The sequence below is a fragment of the Vipera berus genome (assembly GCF_964194415.1).
Source record: "Vipera berus genome assembly, chromosome: Z".
Lineage (NCBI taxonomy): Eukaryota > Metazoa > Chordata > Lepidosauria > Squamata > Viperidae > Vipera > Vipera berus.
In genome coordinates this window covers 17811784-17832894 of record NC_138205.1, presented here as the reverse complement: position 1 = coordinate 17832894, position 21111 = coordinate 17811784, and the positions used below count along the sequence as shown (strand labels likewise).

The window sequence follows — 21111 nt, the reverse complement described above, 5'->3', positions numbered from 1 at the left end:
TCTTCCACATACGGGACTTTCTGGTCCTTCAAAAGTTTGTCCTCTTCAAATTTGCCAACCTGGAAACAAGAAGCAAACATTGCTATTCCACCAGGAACTGATCTGTTATCAAAATTTCCCCATACTGCAGAGAATGAAAATTGTTTGCATATACTGTACTCCAGTGGTGGGATTCAAATATGTGTGAACAACCAGTTCTCTGTGTGGGTGCCGCTTCCAGAAGTCCATTCTGGGCCTGGGCAACAGAAAATTAGCTATGGGTTCTACCGAAGTGGTGCGAACCGGCTGAATCCCACCACCGCTGTACTCCCATGTATAGTCTTACTTCCTATACAAAAAATCTATACAAAATATCCCCATGGTCCTTATGAAAAGGAGCTGCAAAGCTGGCCAGCTACCTTTCCTTTTCCAAGATCTGGAACTGGGAAAAATGGGACAGGCAGGAATTTCTCCAAATTGTTGGCAGTCCCATCGATGGCAAGAACAGAGGGCCAAAACTCGGAGATGTTTTTCTATTGTGGCTCCTTCTGTTGTGACTGTATACCATAGATTTATTTAATAAATGGCTGTAGACCACTGTTTTTCATTTTGGCAACTTTGAGAGCACTTCAATTCCCAGAATTCTCCAGCCAGCCGGGCTGGGTAATTTTGGGAGCAGAAGCCCATTCATTTAAAACTGTTTGAAAAACACTGCTAGAGTGAAGAAGACATCAAATGGAAAGAGGCTTATCATTATCCAAGATAAGAATCTTCCAAGAAGCTTTTTCTGTAATGCCTTGGGAACTATAACAGAATAAGAGTTGAAAGGGACCTTGGAGGTCTTCTAGTTCAGCTTTCTGCTCAAGCAGGAAACCCTACATCATTTCAGACAGTGTCCAATGTCTTCTTAAAAACCTCCAGTATTGGAGCACCCACAACATCTGGAGGCAAGTCGTTCCATTGATTGTTCTCTTAGGAAATTATTCTTTAGTTCTAGGTTGCTTCTCTCTTTGGTTAGTTTCCATCCCTTGCTTCTTGTCCTGCCTTCAGGTGCTTTGGAGAATAGCTTGACTCCCTCTTCTTTGGGGCAGCCCCTGAGATATTGGAACACCGCTATCATCACACCCCTAGTCCCTTTGTTAAAGTAGACATATCCAATTCCTGCAACCATTAGCCTACAGTCCCATTTATGTGCTCCTGTTTTAGGATGATCATGAATATTTTTATTATATTATTATTGATGTTTTATTTTTGGTAAATCATCTAGCTGCATAGTGGTCTAAGTATCTAGCGCAGACATGTCAAACACAAGGCCCAGGGGCTGGATCCGGCCCATGAAGTGGTTTCATGTGGCCCGCAAAGCCATCCTGGAAACAGTGAGGAAATGGACCCCACTGCCTTGGCCCTGGCCCAGAGACCCTCCTTCTGCCAGAGACCCTCAGATCTCTCCCACTCCTGCCCAGGCCCCCATAGGCACCCTTGATGCGAACGATGTAGAGCTGGCCACGCCCACCCAGTAGGCCATACACACTCTAGCCACACCCACCCAGTAGGCCACGCCCACCCTGGTCATACCCACCCAGCCCCCTGAGGGCAACTGCAATGCTGATGTGGCCCTCAATGAAATTGAGTTTGACACCCCTGATCTAGCCAATAAATATACAAATGGGCTGTCTATAAGTTCTGTAAGCTCGGTATTTCAAAAATAAACCGAAAAGTTAGAGAAAGAGATGAAAAGACTACTTTTATTGAAGTTTTAAACAGTTAAGCCAAAAATAAATCAGCTCAATATTGGAGGATCATAGAAGTCTGCAGCTGCTATCAAAATGGTGTAAAAAATCCATTTGTTGAAGTGCCCTTAAGTAAAAAAAAAAAGCCTATTATTCCTGTAGCTATTCAGCCTCTTGGTGTCCAAAATACCATTTTTACTTCAGAAATGATAGAAATAGGATCACCACACTCCATTGTAACATTGCTTCTTTATTTTGTACACATAGATTCATTTGCATATTTCAAAAATACTCAATAAAAACATTGTAGATGAAGTTGCATGTAACTGAGACAAGGAAGCTTACATTTCTGCCTATACTGCATGACATTACAAGTATTTTTATTTTAAAAAGCCAAAATAGAATGGTAAATAAAGTAGAAATACATACAAATAACTTCTATTGCTGACCTAATGGGAAAGGACTGATGTGTTTTGAAATACAAAATTGGAAAGCAATATTATCTAATACCAAGTGCTTGGAATATCTAAAAAAAATATTGGATTAGTAACCATAAAGAAGCCAAAAGTTATGTATTTAATACTTTGCAAAGCTTGTATTTTTCTACTATGTTCTTTTCATTTGAAAAACAGAGGACATCTTACAGACACTTAAAAAAACATCAAAATATAAAGAAAAACATTTATACTATTTTTTTATAAAACAATCTATTAAGTTAAGAAACTTACAGGCAAACATTTTTAACTCTTACTTAAAACACTGCTCCACTGCCGTTGTTATCTGTCAGCTTGGTGTAATCACAAATAAGTGGCTTTCCATTTCCCCAAATCAACGAGTGTTCCTTATAACCTCAACTTTTTGTTGACTTTTGAAAGCAAAACAAACAAACCCCTGCCTTTTTTAGAGTGAAGTTACTGCAAGCCTCAACAGCTCCTGCATAAATCGTTTTGTAGGACATAGGTGGATTTCTATTACAGATTTACAGGCAGACATGAACATATTACAATTAATTCCCCCCCCAAGCAACCATGGAGAATAAACCCTCCATAGTGGTGCAAAGCTAGCCACCCCTCCAGCACTGCTTCTGTACAGTCCCCATTCATCCCAATGGAAAATGCAAGCAGCCAATGGCTCTACTGTAAACATCTATCTTTTCCCCACAAAATTATATATTCATAATGGAAAACAGCAAGTATATTTGGTAAAAGCAAAGAGTTCCGTCATCTTTGCAAGATGACAGAAAGAGGAACCCAATATTTTTAAGGCACTAAAATGGAGGAATGTATTTTTTTTAAGGCCAAATTAAAATATCTATGTCAAGAATGCTGTGAATTCTTCTTTTCTGCTAGCAAAGTTCCTATTTTTGCTGCATACCTTTCCTCTGAATCTGACTGATGGTGGCTGTTGGCATGAGTTCCTGAAGTTAGTAGTCTGGATACGGTGTGTAGCCAAGGTGGCCAAGACAGAGAATGGGAAGCCTAACTGCAAGCTCAGCAATTTAAGGAAAATGCTAGGAAGTGGATTCTTGCAAGTATCCAGGTAGTCTTCGATTTACGACCACGAGCCCAAAATTTCTGTGCCTAAATGAGACATTTGTTGTGAGTTTTGCCCCATTTTACGACTTTTCTTGCCACAGTTGTTGTGTCATGGTTGTTAAGTGAATCTGGCTTCCCCATTGACTATGCTTGTCAGAAAGTCTCAGAAGGAGATCACATGAGGCCAGAACACTGCAACCATCATACATCTGAGTCAGTTGCCGAGCACCTGAATTTTGATCAGGGGATCATGGGGATGCTACAGTGGTTGTGAAGTGTGAAATATGGCCATAAGTCACTTTTTCCAGGGCCGCTGTAACTTTGAATGGTCACTAAATGAATTGTTGTAAGTTGAGAACTACCTGTATCCTGGAGTGTGATAAATAAGCGTCACTGCATTCTCCCCAGCAAGGACAGTGCAGCCCCCCCCCCCCGCCTCTCTCTCTGCTATTTTTTTCCTTGACTGGCACCTACAATTCCAACCACCACCACCATTAATAGCCCTGAAGCTCCTGACAATCTATACTGGTGAAGATACACGCATGGGAATAGTCAAAGATGATTAGGCAGAAGTATTTGTGAGCCATCCCAAGCTCTGCATACAACAAACGATCATTTGGCTATTATCTGCAATAGACTTGGGATGGAGAGAGGCAAAGAATTGTTGTGTGGCAAGCAAGCACAGAGCATCAGAACAAGGTAACTGAGAAGGCTGGAGAGAAAGAGTGTAGGAGAAAAAGAGAGAATGAATTAGATCAGGATTGCAGGCAGAGGCGAGAGACAGAAGACAGGAACAAATAAAAGAGAGAAAAGCATGACCCCCTTCTTCTCTTTCCACTTTCTCCTTCCCTTCTTTTGGGCACTGCTGCCTTGATTTGCCTTACCGCCAGCCACTGACTACCCCTGGATGAAGATCAGCCGTGCAGAATATACCAGGTCAGCAAGGTAGGTCAGCAGATTGACAGCGGTTAGGACGGCTACGGTAAGATTCTTGTCCCATTCACAGATGTTGTGACCTCCACAGTATCGGGGTCGAGATGGGTCTCCCCCATGTTTTTTGTCAAACTTGTAGATGGGCCAAATAATTGTGGCGGTGGCATACATGAGCACAGCCAATAAAGTGTAGCCGCTGAGGAATTTGTTGAATGGACATGGCAACCAGCCAGTGCATTCGCCAATGCAGAGGATAATCACCACAAGGGATAGGATGAAACAGATGCAATAGACAGCCATGCACCACTTAAGAGCTTCTTGGCGGTCATAAAGAGGTGGATCACTTATGAAGACAAAAATGATGCAGGCAGTGAAAGTCTCCACCACCTTCAGCAATCCCGGGACTGTCGCCATGTAGCCGGTCACTTCTCCTGGCTTAGCTTTGGTTATGCTGACCTCGATTAAGTAAGCTAGACAGGCTAGGCAAGAAAACACAGTGGCAGCAATGCGGTATCCCCGTTCTTCTTGAGAAAAATTGTAACCCCGAATGAAGACTGTTGGGTAGATGACGGAAGCAGAGAGACACATCAGGGTAGCGTACATGGCGAAAGTGATGGGGAAGTTCTTCCAAGAGACCGGCATGCGATGCTGAAGGCCAGCAAACTCGACCACCAAGATGACAATGGTGACGGCAAAGCAGAAGCACCAGGAGAACATGCACCAGTCCCCATTGCGGCCAAACCAGGCGCCCCGGTTAGCCACTAAGCTGAAGGTCACACAGGTAAAAAGGGCTTCCAGGAGGCGAACAATGCCCAGTGTAGAGGTCAGGGCGCTGGTGTTGCCCACCGATTTTGAGCGGGTTACTGGCATTGTGCAAAGACCTAAGGAAGAGAAGAAAGACACATAATGCAAAACTTGCATCACATGAAAATATACAATTTAGAATACATTTCCTAAATTTAGGGCTGAGGGATATAGGAACAGTAGGCAGATGTAGGAGATAACCAGACTTAGCCTGAGAGAGGGGGTCTAACGCATCATCAGTCATGAGTCCCCACGTGCCCACAAGAGATCTAAGTCCAGCCTATCTTGAATGCCTCTCTTATCACCTGCTCATTTCCCTTAACCGCCAGTTGGTCAGATTATTGCAGAGCGCTTAGGCTTGTAATAAATCTTTATACTCATTTGAACTGCCTGAATCCCCGGTGTTTTGACAGCAGCCTTTTCCAACCTTGCAGCTTCTAAATAGGTTGGATTCCCCGTCTTACCATTCCCAACTAGAATTCCATTCTTATCTTCCCTAGTAATAATCCAAAATAGCTACAGGACTTACAAATTGAGGAAGACTAATTTAAGTGCCATTGTCTCCTGAATACAGCAGAAGTGAGAGCAGGGACAGAAGAAATGTATCGCTCCGGCTTTTGTTGGAGATGATCTGACGGCCGTCCCAGTCAGGATGGATTACAGATAGTCCTCGACTTACAACCATAACTGAGCCCAGAATTACGGTCATAAATTGTGCTGGTTGTTAAGTGGATCAGCATGTGACCATGCCCAATTTTACAAACCTGTTTTGCAGTGGCCGTTAAGGGAATGCCGTTGTTGTTAGGCAAATCCACTGTCCACAATGGGTGGGGGTTTTGTTTGTTTGTTTGCTGAAACCGGAAGTAACCACCACTTCCGGTTGGCAAAAAAAAAACCATCTAAATCCTGGTTGCATGACCATGGGATGCTGCAAACACAACCAAAATGCGATCGTGTGATGGGTGGAGACCATCAGAACTTTGAATCTAGGTCATATGTAGCCCTGGGGAGGTACATTGTAACTTTGAATGGTCGCTAAGTGAACAGCCAGAAGCTGAGGCCTATCTACGTATGAATTCTAGTCCAGTGTCTGGAGAATTAAAGAATCACAGGGCTGGAAGGCACCTTGGAGCTCTTCTAATCGAACACTCTGCCCACAGCCAACCTTATTACATCACAGACAAATGGCTGTCCAATTTTTTTCTTGAAGACCTTTAATAATGGACCACCCATAATTCCAGGAAGCAGGCTGTTCTGTTGATTAATTGTTCTCACTGACAGGAAATTTCTCCTTAATTCCAGACTGGATCTCTCTTTAATGAGCTTCCACTCACTGCTTCTTGTCTGGCCCTCAGGTGCTTTGGTGAATAAGTCAACCCCTCCATCATGGGACTGCTCCTTAAACATCAGAAGATACCTATCATGTTTACCCCCTAAACCAGGGTTAGGCAACCTTGGCTCTTTTATGACTCGTGGACTTCAACTCCCAGAATTCCTGAGCCAGCCATGCTGAGGGGGAGAGGTTTCCAAGCTGAGCCATGCTGGCTCAGGAATTCTGGGAGTTGAAGTCCACGAGTCATAAAAGAGCCAAGGTTGCCTACCCCTGCCCTAGACCTTCTCTTTCTTAGGTTAGTCATACCTAGTTCCCTTAACTTTTCCTCAGACAGTTTAGCCTCCTGAGCAGGGTTGGGCAACTCTGACAACTTTAGGACTTGTGGACTTCAACTCCCAGAATTCCTGAGTCAACCACAGGTCATAAAATTCCCATACTAGCCCACCCCTGTTCCAGGGACTCAGAAAGCTCACAAACCAGATGTCTACAGGTAGTTTATCAACATCTGCCTATGGGCAACATGGATGTCCTGTGATAGCAACTGTTGGACATCAAAATCTACAAAGGAAAAAGAGGGTAGTTCAACTAAACATAGACAATTTAATTTTATCAGTCAATTCTGAGGTTTATAATTCATTTATGTTATTTATATATGCTATTCCTGGGGGAGGGTTGGATTTATAACTAGAGTTCTTCAGATAATATGTAGTTCTTATCTTGATTTACAATACTTTTTTTCAGATTTGCCAGCTCACTAAATGCAAGTAAAGATTCTCAACAGCAAAATTCTCAACAGGAGATAGAATCTAGAATTGGCCTAATATTTTACTGAGGTAACTAAAGAGTTACACTTACAAAAATTGTAACTTGTAACTCCTTTGATAAACCTCAGTTAACTTAAAACACTACCCCAGCCTGGCAGATGACCCATGGGCTAAAATTGATTAAGTTCACCTCTCTGGCTCCAGTAGAGAAATGGAATTTCCTTAAGATAAGATAAATCTTTTATGTCAAATGCTCCACCCTTCATGCCAGACAATTGGATGTCATAAAAGTCTGCACTGCACCCAGGAACGGATCTGCACATCTAAGATCACCCACCACAAAGGGATCCTCCCTGGATCTCACATACCCACAGGGCAAGGGCATTTTACTTTACACATTTCATAGGCTTCACCTCGTCACTATATGTCCTAATTCTCAGTTTTCCGTGGCCAAGAATGGTCGAATCTTCCTTTTGCTGTCTGGCTCTTGGAAAAAAAACCTGCCTCTACTTCAAACCATCGTCTTGCGTTTTTCACTGGGTAACCCAGCTTGGAATCAGATCAAAAAAATTCTTCTAGTGGGCTTAAAATAGATACAGACTAGTAACAACGTCCAAAATAAAGTTGTTTCCTTTTGTAAATGGAGATAAATCTTCCCGGCTTACACAGCATATATTATGAGCTGACTATAAATAATGGAAACTGAAGTCAAAAAGATCCAGGGGCTGGAGAAAACAGAGTGGTATATTGCCCACCCAAAGCTGATGTAGCACTTTCCTATTAGGTTTGTGACAAAGTAATTTGCAATGGGAGAATGGAGGAGAAAATCCGGTGATAGGTACTCCAATTTGTCTGTGTCTCACAATTACATTACACGCAATGGGAGTTGCTATTTTTCAAACCAAAATTGGGAAACATTTACTTTCTGCAGAAGTTGAAGGGCAGAGACAGCAACAAGGGCTGAGAAAGGGTGGAGACTTGCACAGGGGAGGGGTAGGAGAAAAACTGTGTTATCCATGTAAGGGCAGGAGAAAATCCCCTTTTGTCCAATGTTGGACATTTGGTGTTAATCAAGCTCTGCTTCTGTGCTGAAGAAGGAGGGGGGGGGGAGACGGAGGAATCCCAGGCTTTAAGCCACTGTCTCCTTTCTGAGCCATCTCCCAAAAATGCAGCCCACCCTTCCTTTTTCCCTTCTGCAAATCCTGAAGCAAGGATTTCCTGTCAGCTAGAGAGAGAGAGAGAGAGAGAGAGAGAGAGAGAGAGAGAGAGAGAGAGAGAGAGAGAGAGAGAGAGAGAGAGAGAGATGTTTGAAAGTAAAGGTAAGGCTGCTTCAAGAAAAGGAGAGCAGAAAAACCATTTTAAACCATTTTAATTTAAAAATGTGTTTTAAAATTTAAAATGTGTTTTACATTTTTAAATGGCTTTTAATTGCCAGTTAGCACTCACTATATGGAAACTGTGTAACTGCGGAGGATCTTTTGCAAGACGCCGGAAGATTGTCCTTTCCCACTCAGGCACACACAACCACGCTGCTTCTCTAAGGCCTACAAGGGTGAAATGGGTGACAGAACAGCGGATTTTGCAAAGCCAGGCTAACCTGCAGTTGCTGTTTTGCACACAGTCAACTCAAGAGGAAGAAACTGTTCGACAATGTCGTTTTTTTTCAGGTGACAGAAAAACAAATTGCCTGAATGAATCCTGCTATCTTTTCCCTATCTTTGCACTGAGAAAAATGAGGGTCTCAGACAGTAGGATTTATCAATGTTCTTCAACAGGCGGTTTCTAATTATACAAAGAGCTTTCTTGATAACTTCATACTTGTAACTTTTGACCCGCAGCCTGCAATGGAACGGTCTAGAAGATAAATAGACTGTTTTCCATTTGACTCTACTGTGCATTTGAGTTGATTCATAAGCTTAACATTTTTAAACAAGCACACTCTAACAACCAATACCAAAGGTAAAATTATATACACATCTTTCGCTCCACTCCTCTCGTGTAAGATGCATTTAAATTACTGTTTGTATCCCACCCTTCTTTTGCTGGTGTACGACTGTAATAAAGTTTTGATTTAATGCTGAAGGTAGAACAAAAACAAAATTCTACATGCAATTTTACCGCATTCGTTCTCTCCCCCTGCAAAGTACATTCAAAGATGTACATACACTTGATGAAGGAACCTGCAAAAGTCAAGTTCATCAGTGGCTTTAAGGCTGTCTCAGAACATCATAACAGGAGCAGAATTTAAAGGAAAATATAGCGGCTATCTGAACAATAATGGATAAACAACTAATCAAGGAACATCTTCATGTAATCTTACACACAGTCTGGACGAAAGAGAGAAAAATAGAGACTGAAATTCACATTTACTAGTAGTAATGCTGACAGTGATTGAGAAAATATTCAGCCACCGTGCACTGGTGCAAAAAACCCTTGAGAGAAGAAGACGGGGCAACGCCCAGGGTGTAGGAATATTTCTTACACACTGCAGGATACAATTGAAGCGTTCTTTCAAGTACAGAAAACTCGAGAGGCAGAATCTTAGAGGAGAAGGCTCCTAACCCCCCCCCCAGAATTGTGCCCACAAAAGCAGAAGAAATGGAAAAGAGCAGAACTCACTGGTGGATAAAATGAAGAGTTGAAAAGTTAACGCTGGGTGATGAGCAGAGGTGATTCAGGGTATAGGGTAATTCTCGACTTACAACCATAATTGAGCCCAGAGTTACAGTAGTAATTGTGTCGTTCATTAGTGACCACACCCAATTTTACTATCTTTTTTTTGCACGGTCATGAAGCAGCAGTTATTAAGCAAATGGAATAGCCATCAAACCCATTATACCCAGTGGGTGGGTGGGTGGTTTTTTCCCTTGGAAACCAGAAATAAATGCTGGTTTCCAGCCAAAAAACAAAACAAAACACCAACAATTGCAGAACACTGCAAACAGACATGGATGCTACCAAAATGTGATCAATTGATCACAGGGTGGGTAGGGGTGGAAGATTGCTTGGCTTGTAATCTGGGGAGATCTGTCTTAACTTTGAATGGTCGCCAAGTGACCAATCTTAAATCGAGGACTTCCTGTATCTAAAAACTAGGGAAGCTTCTATCCTTGCACCTCTATAGATCAGAGTTTCTCAAAATTATCAACATAAAGATGTGTGGTCTGATGGCTGGGAAATTCGGGGAGTTAAGTTCACACATCTTAAAATTCCTAAGGTTGTGATACCAAGGAGCCACTCCTTTCTTTTACGTGAACTGTTGCGTTGTAGGTTAAACTATAGAATATATCTTACAAATTAAACATAATAAATAGATTTCAGTTGCAACAGCCAAGGAATAGCCTGATTATTATTATTTACTGTCAAAGCCCAAGGGATTTCTTATCTATCCTTAAAGGAACATGATTTCTCAGTTTTCAAAGCATGGCGTTAGATTTTTAAAGGTTATTTTTCTGTACATATGACTGTATGAGGAGAAATAGTGTTTTGGAAAATCTGTTGAAAAATCTATCAGTTTTGCACCATGGAATGGAATGTTGCTGGTGCATGTTTGTGTCCTCAACTTAAAACCACAACTGGGACCCAAAATTTCAACTATTAGACAAGGCAGAGAATCACACCCAATTTTACTTTTTTTTACCCACAATTGTTAAACTAATCACTTTGCATGTCAGAAACCAGCTGGGACAGTCACAAATGGTGATGACATGACTTTTGAGATGCTGCAATCATTGAAAATACATGCCAGTTGCCAAGCACCCCAATTTTGATCATATGACTTTGGGGATGCTGCAACATTGTATAGCAATGTTGCAAATGCAAGAACTAGTTGTCAGTCTCTTTTTTAATGTTGTGGTAATTTTGAATGGTTGCTAAGCAAATGGCTGTAAGTCAAGGACTACCTGCAGTGGTTAAGGCACCTGGCTAGAAACCAGGAGACTGTGAGTTTTAGTTCCTCCCTTAAGAATGAAAGTTGGCTAGTAGACTTTGAGCCAAACACTCTCTCTCAGCCCAGCCTACCTCAAAAGGTTGTTTTTATGGAGAAAATAGGAAGAGGAAGGAGTATTATGTATATTGACCATTTTGAGTTATTTATAAAAATAATAAAGCTAGGATTTTTTAAAAAAAAAATCTTTTAAAAAAGCATCATCATGCTCTAGTAGTGCAAGGTTTTTCAAACTGTTTTCTTCCCAGCCCAAGATTCCGTGATAACTTGATGGAGCTCCAGAAGAATTTAAGAGGAAAAAAAGTTCACTCACTAAATCACAGTCTATTTTCTGTCACAAAAGCATTGTCTCTTGATTGAAGGGTTCCAGGAAAAAAAATCTTAACAAACAGGCTCCACAGCCTGGAAATCTTTGAAACGTTCTGCCTTAGTGGACAACAGAAAGGCTAACAAACTGGGCTGCAAAAATCTGAAAGACCAATAGATGGCAGCAAAGAAATCCAGAAAATGTAACTATTGGCTGCCATCTAATGGTTGTTTAGATTTTTACAGCCTAGGTCTAATAGTCGTAGTCCTGTAGTTATGTAGTAATCATATTGCAATACCAACTAGGGAAGCGGTGATGAATTAAAAAAAAACAATGCTTATCAGCCAAAAGTGTTACTATGTTATAAACAACCAACAACAGCATAGAGCAGGGAGGAGAAATCTTTACAGTACAGACTTCTCTTTTCTGGAGTTTTGTCATATTGCTACCAAAAATAGGCTAAGGGTAACTAAGGCAAAAATATGCATTCTGCAAAAATAAGGTCTTTTTTTAAAAAAAATACACATAGTGGTTCCTACTATCAAGCATCTTGTGAACTGGGAGCATTCACAATGAAGTACATGACATAAACTTATGTCAGCCATATCACACATAGACACATCCCCCCCTCTCTTCTTCTGACAGAAAAATGTATTCAGCAATACAGCATGTCTCTGGGTTGCTGATACAAATACACATTTTGTTATTCCATAGTGTCCCATCTACTGCACAATTATCCTCTGCTCTCATTAAATACTGCCCAGTATTTAACATGCATAGCACTCAAGACAGCACTTAGAATGATGAAGCTTCAGTCTTGATGTGGGCCACACCTACCTTACAACATCCTTACCTCACCAGAGAAGCTTTAGGAAATACTGATCTTTTGTCCTGAGAAAATATTGCAGTACGGTATTAATAGAGAGAGAGACGCACACTTACCTCCCTTAATTAAAACTTTGGTGACACTAAAAGAGCTGCAGTCTGGGGGGAGGGGGGGAATGGGACCCTTAACTCCGTTCAGACAAAGGCTTTTTTAAGGGCACCCATTATTTTCATCTACTGGCCAACCACAAGGTTGCACATTTTCCCCCCCCCCGTTATTCCTTGACAGTTATTTTCAAGGTATACTGCCTTGAAATCTGAAGGATCTATTTTTTTTAATCCCATTTATATCCCGCCCTTCTCCGAAGACTCAGGGCGGCTTACAATCTAAGTTAACGCATTGAACCAAAGTTTTCACAGACTTTTGTTTGTAAACCTGTGGATTATGTAATAAAGCTGTGGGTGGCACCATTTGAGCTAGGTTCATTTCAAAATCTCTTCAGAATTCGCTTCTGGAGAAATCAGGCCTGGGATATTTTGAAAACTTCACTACTTCGCTTTCTTTTTCTTTCTTTTTTTTAATAAACCAGGGGTGTCCAGCCTTGGCCACTTTCTAGACTTATGGACTTCAACTCCCAGAATTCCCCTGGGATTAAAGCTGTCAAGGTGGGACACCCCTGCTTATAAACTTTGCTGCTCCATTTGTTCCATTAAAAACAGCCTGTTTACACACACTTCCCTGCAGCAACACAGGCACACACCCCCGATCGCCAAAGCCACACCGGCAATGCAGGCGTCTCCCCATTAAAAACAAACAAAACAACAACAACAACAACACCTCCCTGATTTTGCCTCCTGCTGCAGAATTAAATCAAAGGGGAGGGGGGGTGTTGTTTTCTTTCTTTTTGCAAAAGGGAAAATCCGCAACGGGGGGGAGCACCTTGACACCGCAAACCTCCACCAAGTCCCTCGGGAAAAAAAACAGCTCCGCAAAAAGGTCGCGCGCGGGGGCGCGCGCACCTGTGTCGCAACTCGACAAACGCACCTCCTTTTCTCAGAAACACTCGGCAATTTCTCCCACCGCCACCAAATTTCTAGCCTAAATATTCTCCCCACCCCACCCCACCCCGGCCCCATTTGGCTTGAATTCTTTAAATTCCGTCGAATTTTCCCTTCAGAAAATGCAGGAAACTCAGGCCACGCCACGCCACGCCACGCCGAACGGGCGGCTTTAAACTCTTGCAAAGCCCCTCAAGTCGCACGCGCTGGGGTGTTTTTCCCCCCCCCCTTTTCTTTCTCTCCCCCCCCCATAACTTTGAAGAGCCCCACCCCGCGGCTGCCTGAACTCCTTCCGCACTCTCCCCGTAAACCCCCCCCCGAGTTTCCCCCCCCCCTTTCCAGCCCTGCTGTTCTTCTCCCAGCGCCCTTCTCTTACTTCCCGGGCGGGCGGGCGGAGAGTCTGCACCGACGGAGCCTCCTCGCGGGGCGAGACGAGGTCGAGCTAGCGAAAGATGCTCCTGGTCGGAGCGAGGCGGCGAGAAAAAACGCCCGGGTTGGGTGGGTCGAGGCGGGAGGGCAAGCTGGGTGTGGCGCTTAAAGCGCCGGAGATGAACGAGGAGGAGGAGGAGGAGGAGGGGAGGATGAAGGGTGGGCCGTGGGCGGACGGAGAGGAGAGCTGAGGGGGGTCGGCAAGGAAGGAGCTGTGTTTGTGGCCGTTGCTGCTGGCGACCGGGAGCAACAAGCGTGACGCCAGCCGACCCACCCGAGAAGCAGCTTGGCTGGAGCCGAGCGGGGCCCACGTGGCTTTTGAAGCTCGGCTCTCCAGGTTGCCCTCCAGTTCAACGGGTGAAATTGAAGGAAGACGCCCGGCTGGCTCTGTGGCTCTCGGGAGTTTGGGATACCCCCAGTTTACCAAATGTTGGATGGCTCAGGGAGGGCCCCCACCGACCCCTGTTCACTGGGGTTCGTGCTTTTGAACCGGCGGAGGTGGGGTGGGTGGGTGGGTGGGGGGAGTCGGCACCCACCGCCGCATCTTGGAGCAGTGCCTTCCTGGAGCAGTGCCTTCCGTCCGGCGGGTTGGGAAACAGAGCTAGTCCTCGACTTACAACAGTTGATTTACTGACCGTTCGCCGTTACAATTATTATTATTTATTATTATTCATTTTATTTGTATACCGCCCTTCTCCCGAAGGACTCAGGGCGGTGAACAGGGCAGTACATGTTAAAAGACAAAATACAAAAATTAAAAAGAGATTAAACAAAATGCCCACAACTCTTAATAGGTTAAAACACATTAAAAGTAATAAAACCCAACCCCATCCCATCAGACCAGGCCAGCTTGTTTGAAGAGATAAGTCTTTAGATCGCGCCGGAAGGAGCGGAGGTCGGGCGCCATCCGGAGCTCAACCGGAAGATGGTTCCATAAATCCAGGGTGCCCACAGAGAACGCCCTCCCCCTGGGGGTCACCAGTCGGCATTCTTTGACCGGTGGCACCCTGAGGAGGCCCTCTCTGTGGGAGCGTACTGGGTGGAGGGAAGTTGATGCCGGCCGCAGGTGCTCCCCAAGGTATTCCAGACCCATGCCATGTAGGGCTTTGTAGGTCATTACCAGCACCTTGAATCTCACCCGGAAGACAACTGGAAGCCAATGCAGCTCACAGAGCAGAGGTGTAACATGGGAGTGTAGGGAAACTCCCAGCACAACTCTCGCGGCTGCATTCTGTACCAGTTGGAGCCTCCGAGTGGTCTTCAAGGGCAGCCCCATGTAGAGAGCGTTGCAGTAGTCCAAACGAGAGGTCACAATCGACTCATGCTTTTGAAAAAGAGCGCTGAAGAGCGTTCTTGAGTCTTAAACTTTTGAACGATACGATTTTATCGTTACCCCTGGACTGCTCATTTCTCCTTGGCCTTGCAAGGGAGCAGAAAGATGATTCTTCCTGAGTGGGGTTATGTGTTTGTTGGTTTAGTTCAGTGTTTTTTTTCAAAAGTAGCAACTTTTAATGTGTGTGCTGGGGAATTCTGGGAGTTGAAGTCCACACATCTTAAAATTGTCAACTTTAAAAAACAGAGTGTGTTATGTGACAGCAGGGCTTCTCCATAATTTACCTGTGGAGCTTATGGCACAAGGGATACATGTAGTCTATGGCTTAGAACTGTTCATTTTGTGACCAACGTTGCATCAATTTTAAAGAATGTGGCTTACAGGTCCTTGCACTTACAACCATCACAGCTTGCTCAGTCACATGATCAAAATTTTGGTGCTTGGCAAACAGGATGTGCTTACGACAGGTGCAATGTCCCAGGTCATATCATCTCCATGTGTGACCTTCTCAGCTGACTTCCAACAAGCAGAGCTTATGGGAGAAGCTAGATTTGCTTAATGACAGGGTGATTCACTTAACTGCAGTGATTCACTTAACAAAGTAAAAGTCGTACGTGACTCACTTAACAACTGCCTTGCTTAGCAAGAGGAATTCTGTTCCAATTGTGGTCATAACTCGAGGACTATCTATAGTTGAATGAAACATGAAAAACGGTTGCAGGGATTGGATATATCTAGTGAAGAGAAGGATGAGGGGCGACATGACAGCAGCGTTCCAATATTTGACGGCTGCCACAAAGAAGAAGGAGTCAAGCTAATTCTCCAAAGTACCTGAAGGCAGGACAAGAAGCAATGGCTGGAAACTGATCAAGGAGAGAAGCAACCTGGAATTAAGGAGAAATTTCCTAACAGTGAGGACAATTAACCAATAAATCAGGCTTGCCTTCAGAACAGGGGTGTCAAACTCAATTTCATTGAGGGCCGCATCAGCATTGCAGTTGCCCTTGGCAGGCCGGGTGGGTGTGGCCTACTGGGTGGGCGTGGCCAGCTCTACATCATTCACATCAAAGGTGCCAATGGGGGCCTGGGCAGGAGTGGGACAGATCTGAGGGTCTCTGGCAGAAGGAGATGGGACCGGGGCAAGTGCCAAGGCATGGTCCACTGGAGGAGCCTCACTGTTCCTCTCAGGCCTGAGGGGCGGGGTTGGACGGTGGCGTGGAGGTCAAATGCCCAGCCCAGCCATCAAGCACCCACGGCACTAAGCCCAGCTCCACTTCCTCAAGGTGGTGCCCAGCTGCACCTATCTCCTCCTCATGGCTGCTGCTGCTGTGCTTGCTCTCCTTAGCCAGGTTGCTCATGATGGGTATGAGGGCAAAGTCAAGAGGGAGGCCCACTCCCTCTCCATGTGAGGAAACCTGGCTTTGTATCCAAACCTTCCTTAGCAATAGGATTGGAGACCCCCTAGGATAGGCCAGGAGGAGGGGGCAAGGGGATGGTGAAAGGGCAGCAGGGAAGGACTAAGGCAGGACTTCCCTCAGAACCTCCCTCACCTTCCTTCCGTCCTTTGAGTGGTGGGAAAATATTTGAGATGAGGCAGGGAGAAAAACAGGCAAGAAACGCAGCTGGGGAAGTGTCATCCTTCGTGAGGAATGAAGAAATGCACCATTGCCTGGAAGTGGCCAGCACGTGGCCCTCGCCTACTTCACATATCCGGCTTGGTGGGCTCTGGGGGATGGGATGCCATGAGCAGCATGAGAGTCGATGTTACCTGCACAATGCTGCCAAGCTCCCAGCCTGCCCGGTTTTGGCAGGCAGTGGGGCACTTTCCTGACAGTGCCGAGAGGCTGAGCCGGATGGCACAAATCTGAAGAGAAGCGCGACACTGCCCAAAGTAGGCAGGGTCACATGCTGGCCACTTCCAGGCAATGGTGCATTTCTTCATTCCTCACAAAGGGTGATACCTCCCCAGCTTGCGCCCAGGGGGCAGTGCCGACGTGGCATGGGCCGGTCCCACACTGTTTCCAGAGGGCCTTGTGGAGCTAAGACTGAATGTATTTCAGCATAGATGACCACCACGAAATTGTACATTGGCTCCCAGCTGGCCTGGGCCAAGGCAGCAGGGGCCGTTCCCTCATTGTTTCCAGGATGGCTTCGCGGGCCACATGAAACCACTTCCGGATCTGGCCCCCGGGCCTTGTGTTTGACATGTCTGCTTCAGAAGTTGTGGTTGCTCCATCACTGGAGGCTTTTAAGAAGAGACTGGACAGCCACTTGTCTGGAATGGTATAGGGCAGGGGTAGGCAACCACGGCTGTTTTATGACTCATGGACTTCAACTCCCAGAATTCCTGAGTCAGCATAGCTGACTCAGGAATTCTGGGAGTTGAAGTCCATGAATCATAAAAGAGCCGAGGTTGCCTACCCCTGGTATAGGGTCTCCTGCTTGAGCAGGGGGTTGGACTAGAAGACCTCCAAGGTCCCTTCCATCTCTGTTATTCTGAATCTGAATTACCCTGGCTCTGTACTTCGTTCTGCTACACCTTTTAAAAGACCGTTTCTTGTTTGCCTGCTTACATCCCATTTTGTATTCCTTTTAAAAGAAACCCAAAGGAGGAGAAAATGATTGTGAATAAGCCCACTGTTCTTTAGAAAAGAGGACATTCCAGGGAAGATGCTTTGACTATAATTGACCCAGCCTGTAACTGGGCACGCTGGAGAAATCTCACCATGGTTTCTCTCTAACCTTAGTTTTTCTCTGTTTCTCAGCAAGGAGAACAGCACAGAGACAAAAAGAGCAAGTCGTTTGTTATAAAGACCAAAGCTGAGGAAAGTGCTGTAAATACCAGCCAAAATGATCAAAGGGAGAAGGATGGAGCAAAGGAAAAAAAGGGTAAAACGCATTGGAGCTTTTGATTTAAGGTGAAAGAAGGCATTGTTGAAGTTAATGAAGCTATAAATACACAGAACTTTTATTTACCTGTAGTAAAAAAAAAAAAAAGAGAGACGTTTGCTTATCCGGTGGCACTGGCAGGCAGCGATTTGGAATGAACAACAACAACAAAAAGACTTACAGTTAGTCCTCGACTTAACAACCATTCATTTAGCGACCATTTCAAAGTTAAGAAAAGTGACTTTCAACGGGGTCTCACATTTATGGCTGCTGCAGCAGCCCCATGGTCACATGATCAAATTCGTGCACTTGGCAACTGGCATGTATACTGCTCAAAAAAACAAAGGGAACACTCAAACAACACAATGTACTGTATTTAATAGTAGGATGTCTTATTTTCTGTTCCCTTTATTTTTTTGAGCAGTATATTTATGATGGCTGCAAAATCTTGGGGTCATGTGATCACCATTCGTGAGCTGCCCAGAGGACTCCTGACAAGGTAAGTCAATGGGGGGGGCGGAAGCTGGATTTACTTAGTCATCACGTGAGTCATTTAATTTTTATTTATTTTTTTATTTTAATCCCATTTATATCCCGCCCTTCTCCGAAGACTCAGGGCAGCTTACAATTTAAGCACAAACCAATGTGCTTAGCAATAGCCTTCATTCTATGTATATGCCTGCTTATTAGGGCTTTCGGCCCCCCCAAGCGGCATTATTACAAAGTCAGCTTAATTGCCCCCAACAATCTGGGTCCTCATTTTACCTACCTTGGAAGGATGGAAGGCTGAGTCAACCTTGAGCCTGGTGGGATGCGAACCTGCACTAATTGCAGGCAGCTGGTGTTACTTAAGGAGGCATTAGCCCACTGCTCCACCAAGGCTCAGTATACTGATTAAACAGGGGTCTTCAAACTTGGCCCTTTTATGACTTGTGGACTTCAACTCCCAGAATTCCTCAGCCAAGCTGAGGAATTCTGGGAGTTGAAGTCCACAAGTCATAAAAGGGCCAAGTTTGAAGACCCCTGCGCTTAAACATGGCAAAAAAGGTCGTGGAATTGGGCATGACTTACTTAACAACTGCCTTGCTTAGAACAGAAATACTGGTCCCAATTGTGGTCATAAGTTGAGATTGTATTGAAGTATCTTGGGGAACCTCCTGCCACAGGAGCATATGATTTTAAAAAGGGGTTAAACTAATTTGGGGAGGGCAGGTCTATTTCTAGCTGCTGGTTGCAGTGCTAACAGGAAGGTCCCCAGAGGGAGTTAAAAATAGTGAGAAGGGCTGACAAACTGCACGAGTGAAGCCAGACCTCCTCCTTGTGGTCATTGTACATGCAACAGCAGAAAAGGATCAGGCTATAATTGTGTGGTTGTGGATACCATCTTGACTTTTCTGACCCTCCCTGTAACACCCATGAGTACCCTACAAAGCTTCCAAATTTGGGAGCAGTGGATTTGCTTACGTTTTTATTTCTCCTGTTAGTACAGGGTTTCCCAACCTAGGCAGCTTTAAAATGCATGGACTTCCAATTCACAGGATTCCACAGCCATCCATGCAAGCTGGGGAATTCTGGGAGATGAAGTCCATGCACCTTAAGGTTGCCAAGATTGGGAAACCCTTTATTAGCTGTATTCAGAATTCAGAACAACAGACCTGGAAAGGGCCTTAGAGGTTTTCTTGTCCAACCTGATGTCTTAGTAGAAGCTCCAAAATGCATATTACCCCTTGGATCAGTAGAATACTACACCCACCTGATATATATTCACATTGATGGTCTCTGTCCAGCCTCTGTTGTGCCTGTTTCAAACCTATGCAATACCCAAATGGAGGACAGGCTAACCAATTCTATATAACCTGAAGCTGCTCTCGGATGGAAGAGAAATTAGGAGAAAATACGACTGTAACATCAATACAGCTGAAAATATCAAAGATGTCTTGCTTCTGGTATGGGAACATGAAGATGGCAACATCAAAAGGACATATCTGAAACAAGTTATTCTGGGAGTTGAAGTCCCTTGGTCTAGTATTTTGATCCAAATCTGGCAGAAGAAGTTCTTGCTTCTGTTTAATGGAGGCTGGTCCAAGAACCTAGGAATTTTACTCAACTATAGTTTTCCTGGCTTCCTAAACCACTGCCCTGTTTTCCTTGTTCCAACTGACCACAATGTTCTCCTCCCAATTGTGCATTTTGTCATTCTAACTCCACAGCTTACTTTTTCCAAAAAGTGAGAATATGGCTGACACCTTGTGGCTAATAAACAGTCCTACAAGAAGGCTTGACCTCTTTCCACAATTGGTCAAAATTGCTCTTTATAAAAATGAGTCATTTCCAAAAGATCCTTGGCACTTGGAGACACTGCTTTGTATTTAGAACTGGCAGTAAAACTGAAATGGGCTGGATTAAGCTAGTTAGGTGAACTCAGACGTTATGTGAGTATCATGGCTTGGTGTGGTGGATGAACTTTGCCAACAGAAATGGCACTCTAAATCATAATCTATTTGTCATGTTGTACAAATGCACACTATGAATCAGACTGTGGTTTAGACATTTCTTTTTAACCACACAGCAATCTGCAATTATAACTCTTGTTTATTGTTCCTTTATGCAGCCTGATAGTAGGGAGTTTTGTGGGCAGTATATAAAAACTGTAAAAAAGCACAACTATAAAAACAATCAAAACAATAACATCTGTATGGAGAAGAGCACTACGTGTAAAAATAAAAACCAGGATCAGCTGCAGTTATTTGATGTTGTAATTGCAAGATAAAATCACAGTACTGGAGCAATAAAATAGTTAAGTTGGAAAAGGCAGAATGGTTCTTAAAATGATAGGAAAATAAAAAAAAGGTCTTTGCCTGAAACTTCAGAGACCATAATATCGATGCCAGGCAAAATTATTTGGAGTTGGTGCTGCATAAATGGGACACCATCACTACCAAGGCTCTATCTCAGCAGTCACCTACTTTTGTCTTGCAAGGAACAGATACCTGGAGAAGACTTTAAAGTTCATAAAACTGAGCAACACTGCTTTTGAAGATGTGACCCTTAGAATAGGATGAAAACCATTTGACAAATGAACCCACTGCCAAACAGAACCTGTGTCTTTTGTGGATTAAGGTGCTGATTAAAACTCTCACCTAGTGCATTACTCCAGCCAGTTTAGATCAGGATGCTGACTTTTTCACGTGTTTCAGCCCCCCGTCTGACGAACCACCAAAAAGAATGAATCCGGAACGGGAGCT

The 21111-nt window shown here is 44.1% G+C and overlaps 1 protein-coding gene across 2 annotated transcripts; it reads right to left on the bottom strand.

Moving 5' to 3' along the window:
• Positions 1-1943: 1943 nt before the first annotated feature.
• Positions 1944-13695, bottom strand: LOC308677901 (myeloid-associated differentiation marker homolog). Of its 2 annotated transcripts, none has more exons than XM_081344599.1 (2): positions 13592-13695; positions 1944-5058 (listed from the first exon to the last, which is right to left on the bottom strand). In XM_081344599.1, the coding sequence occupies exon 2, from the start codon at positions 5045-5047 to the stop codon at positions 4142-4144; it is 906 nt and encodes a 301-aa protein (XP_081200725.1). In that variant the 5' UTR covers positions 5048-5058; positions 13592-13695; the 3' UTR covers positions 1944-4141. The 2 variants fall into 2 exon arrangements, with proteins under 2 accessions (XP_081200725.1, XP_081200726.1); XM_081344600.1 differs by lacking the exon at positions 13592-13695 and adding an exon at positions 8525-8715.
• Between the last annotated feature and the right edge of the window lie 7416 nt (positions 13696-21111).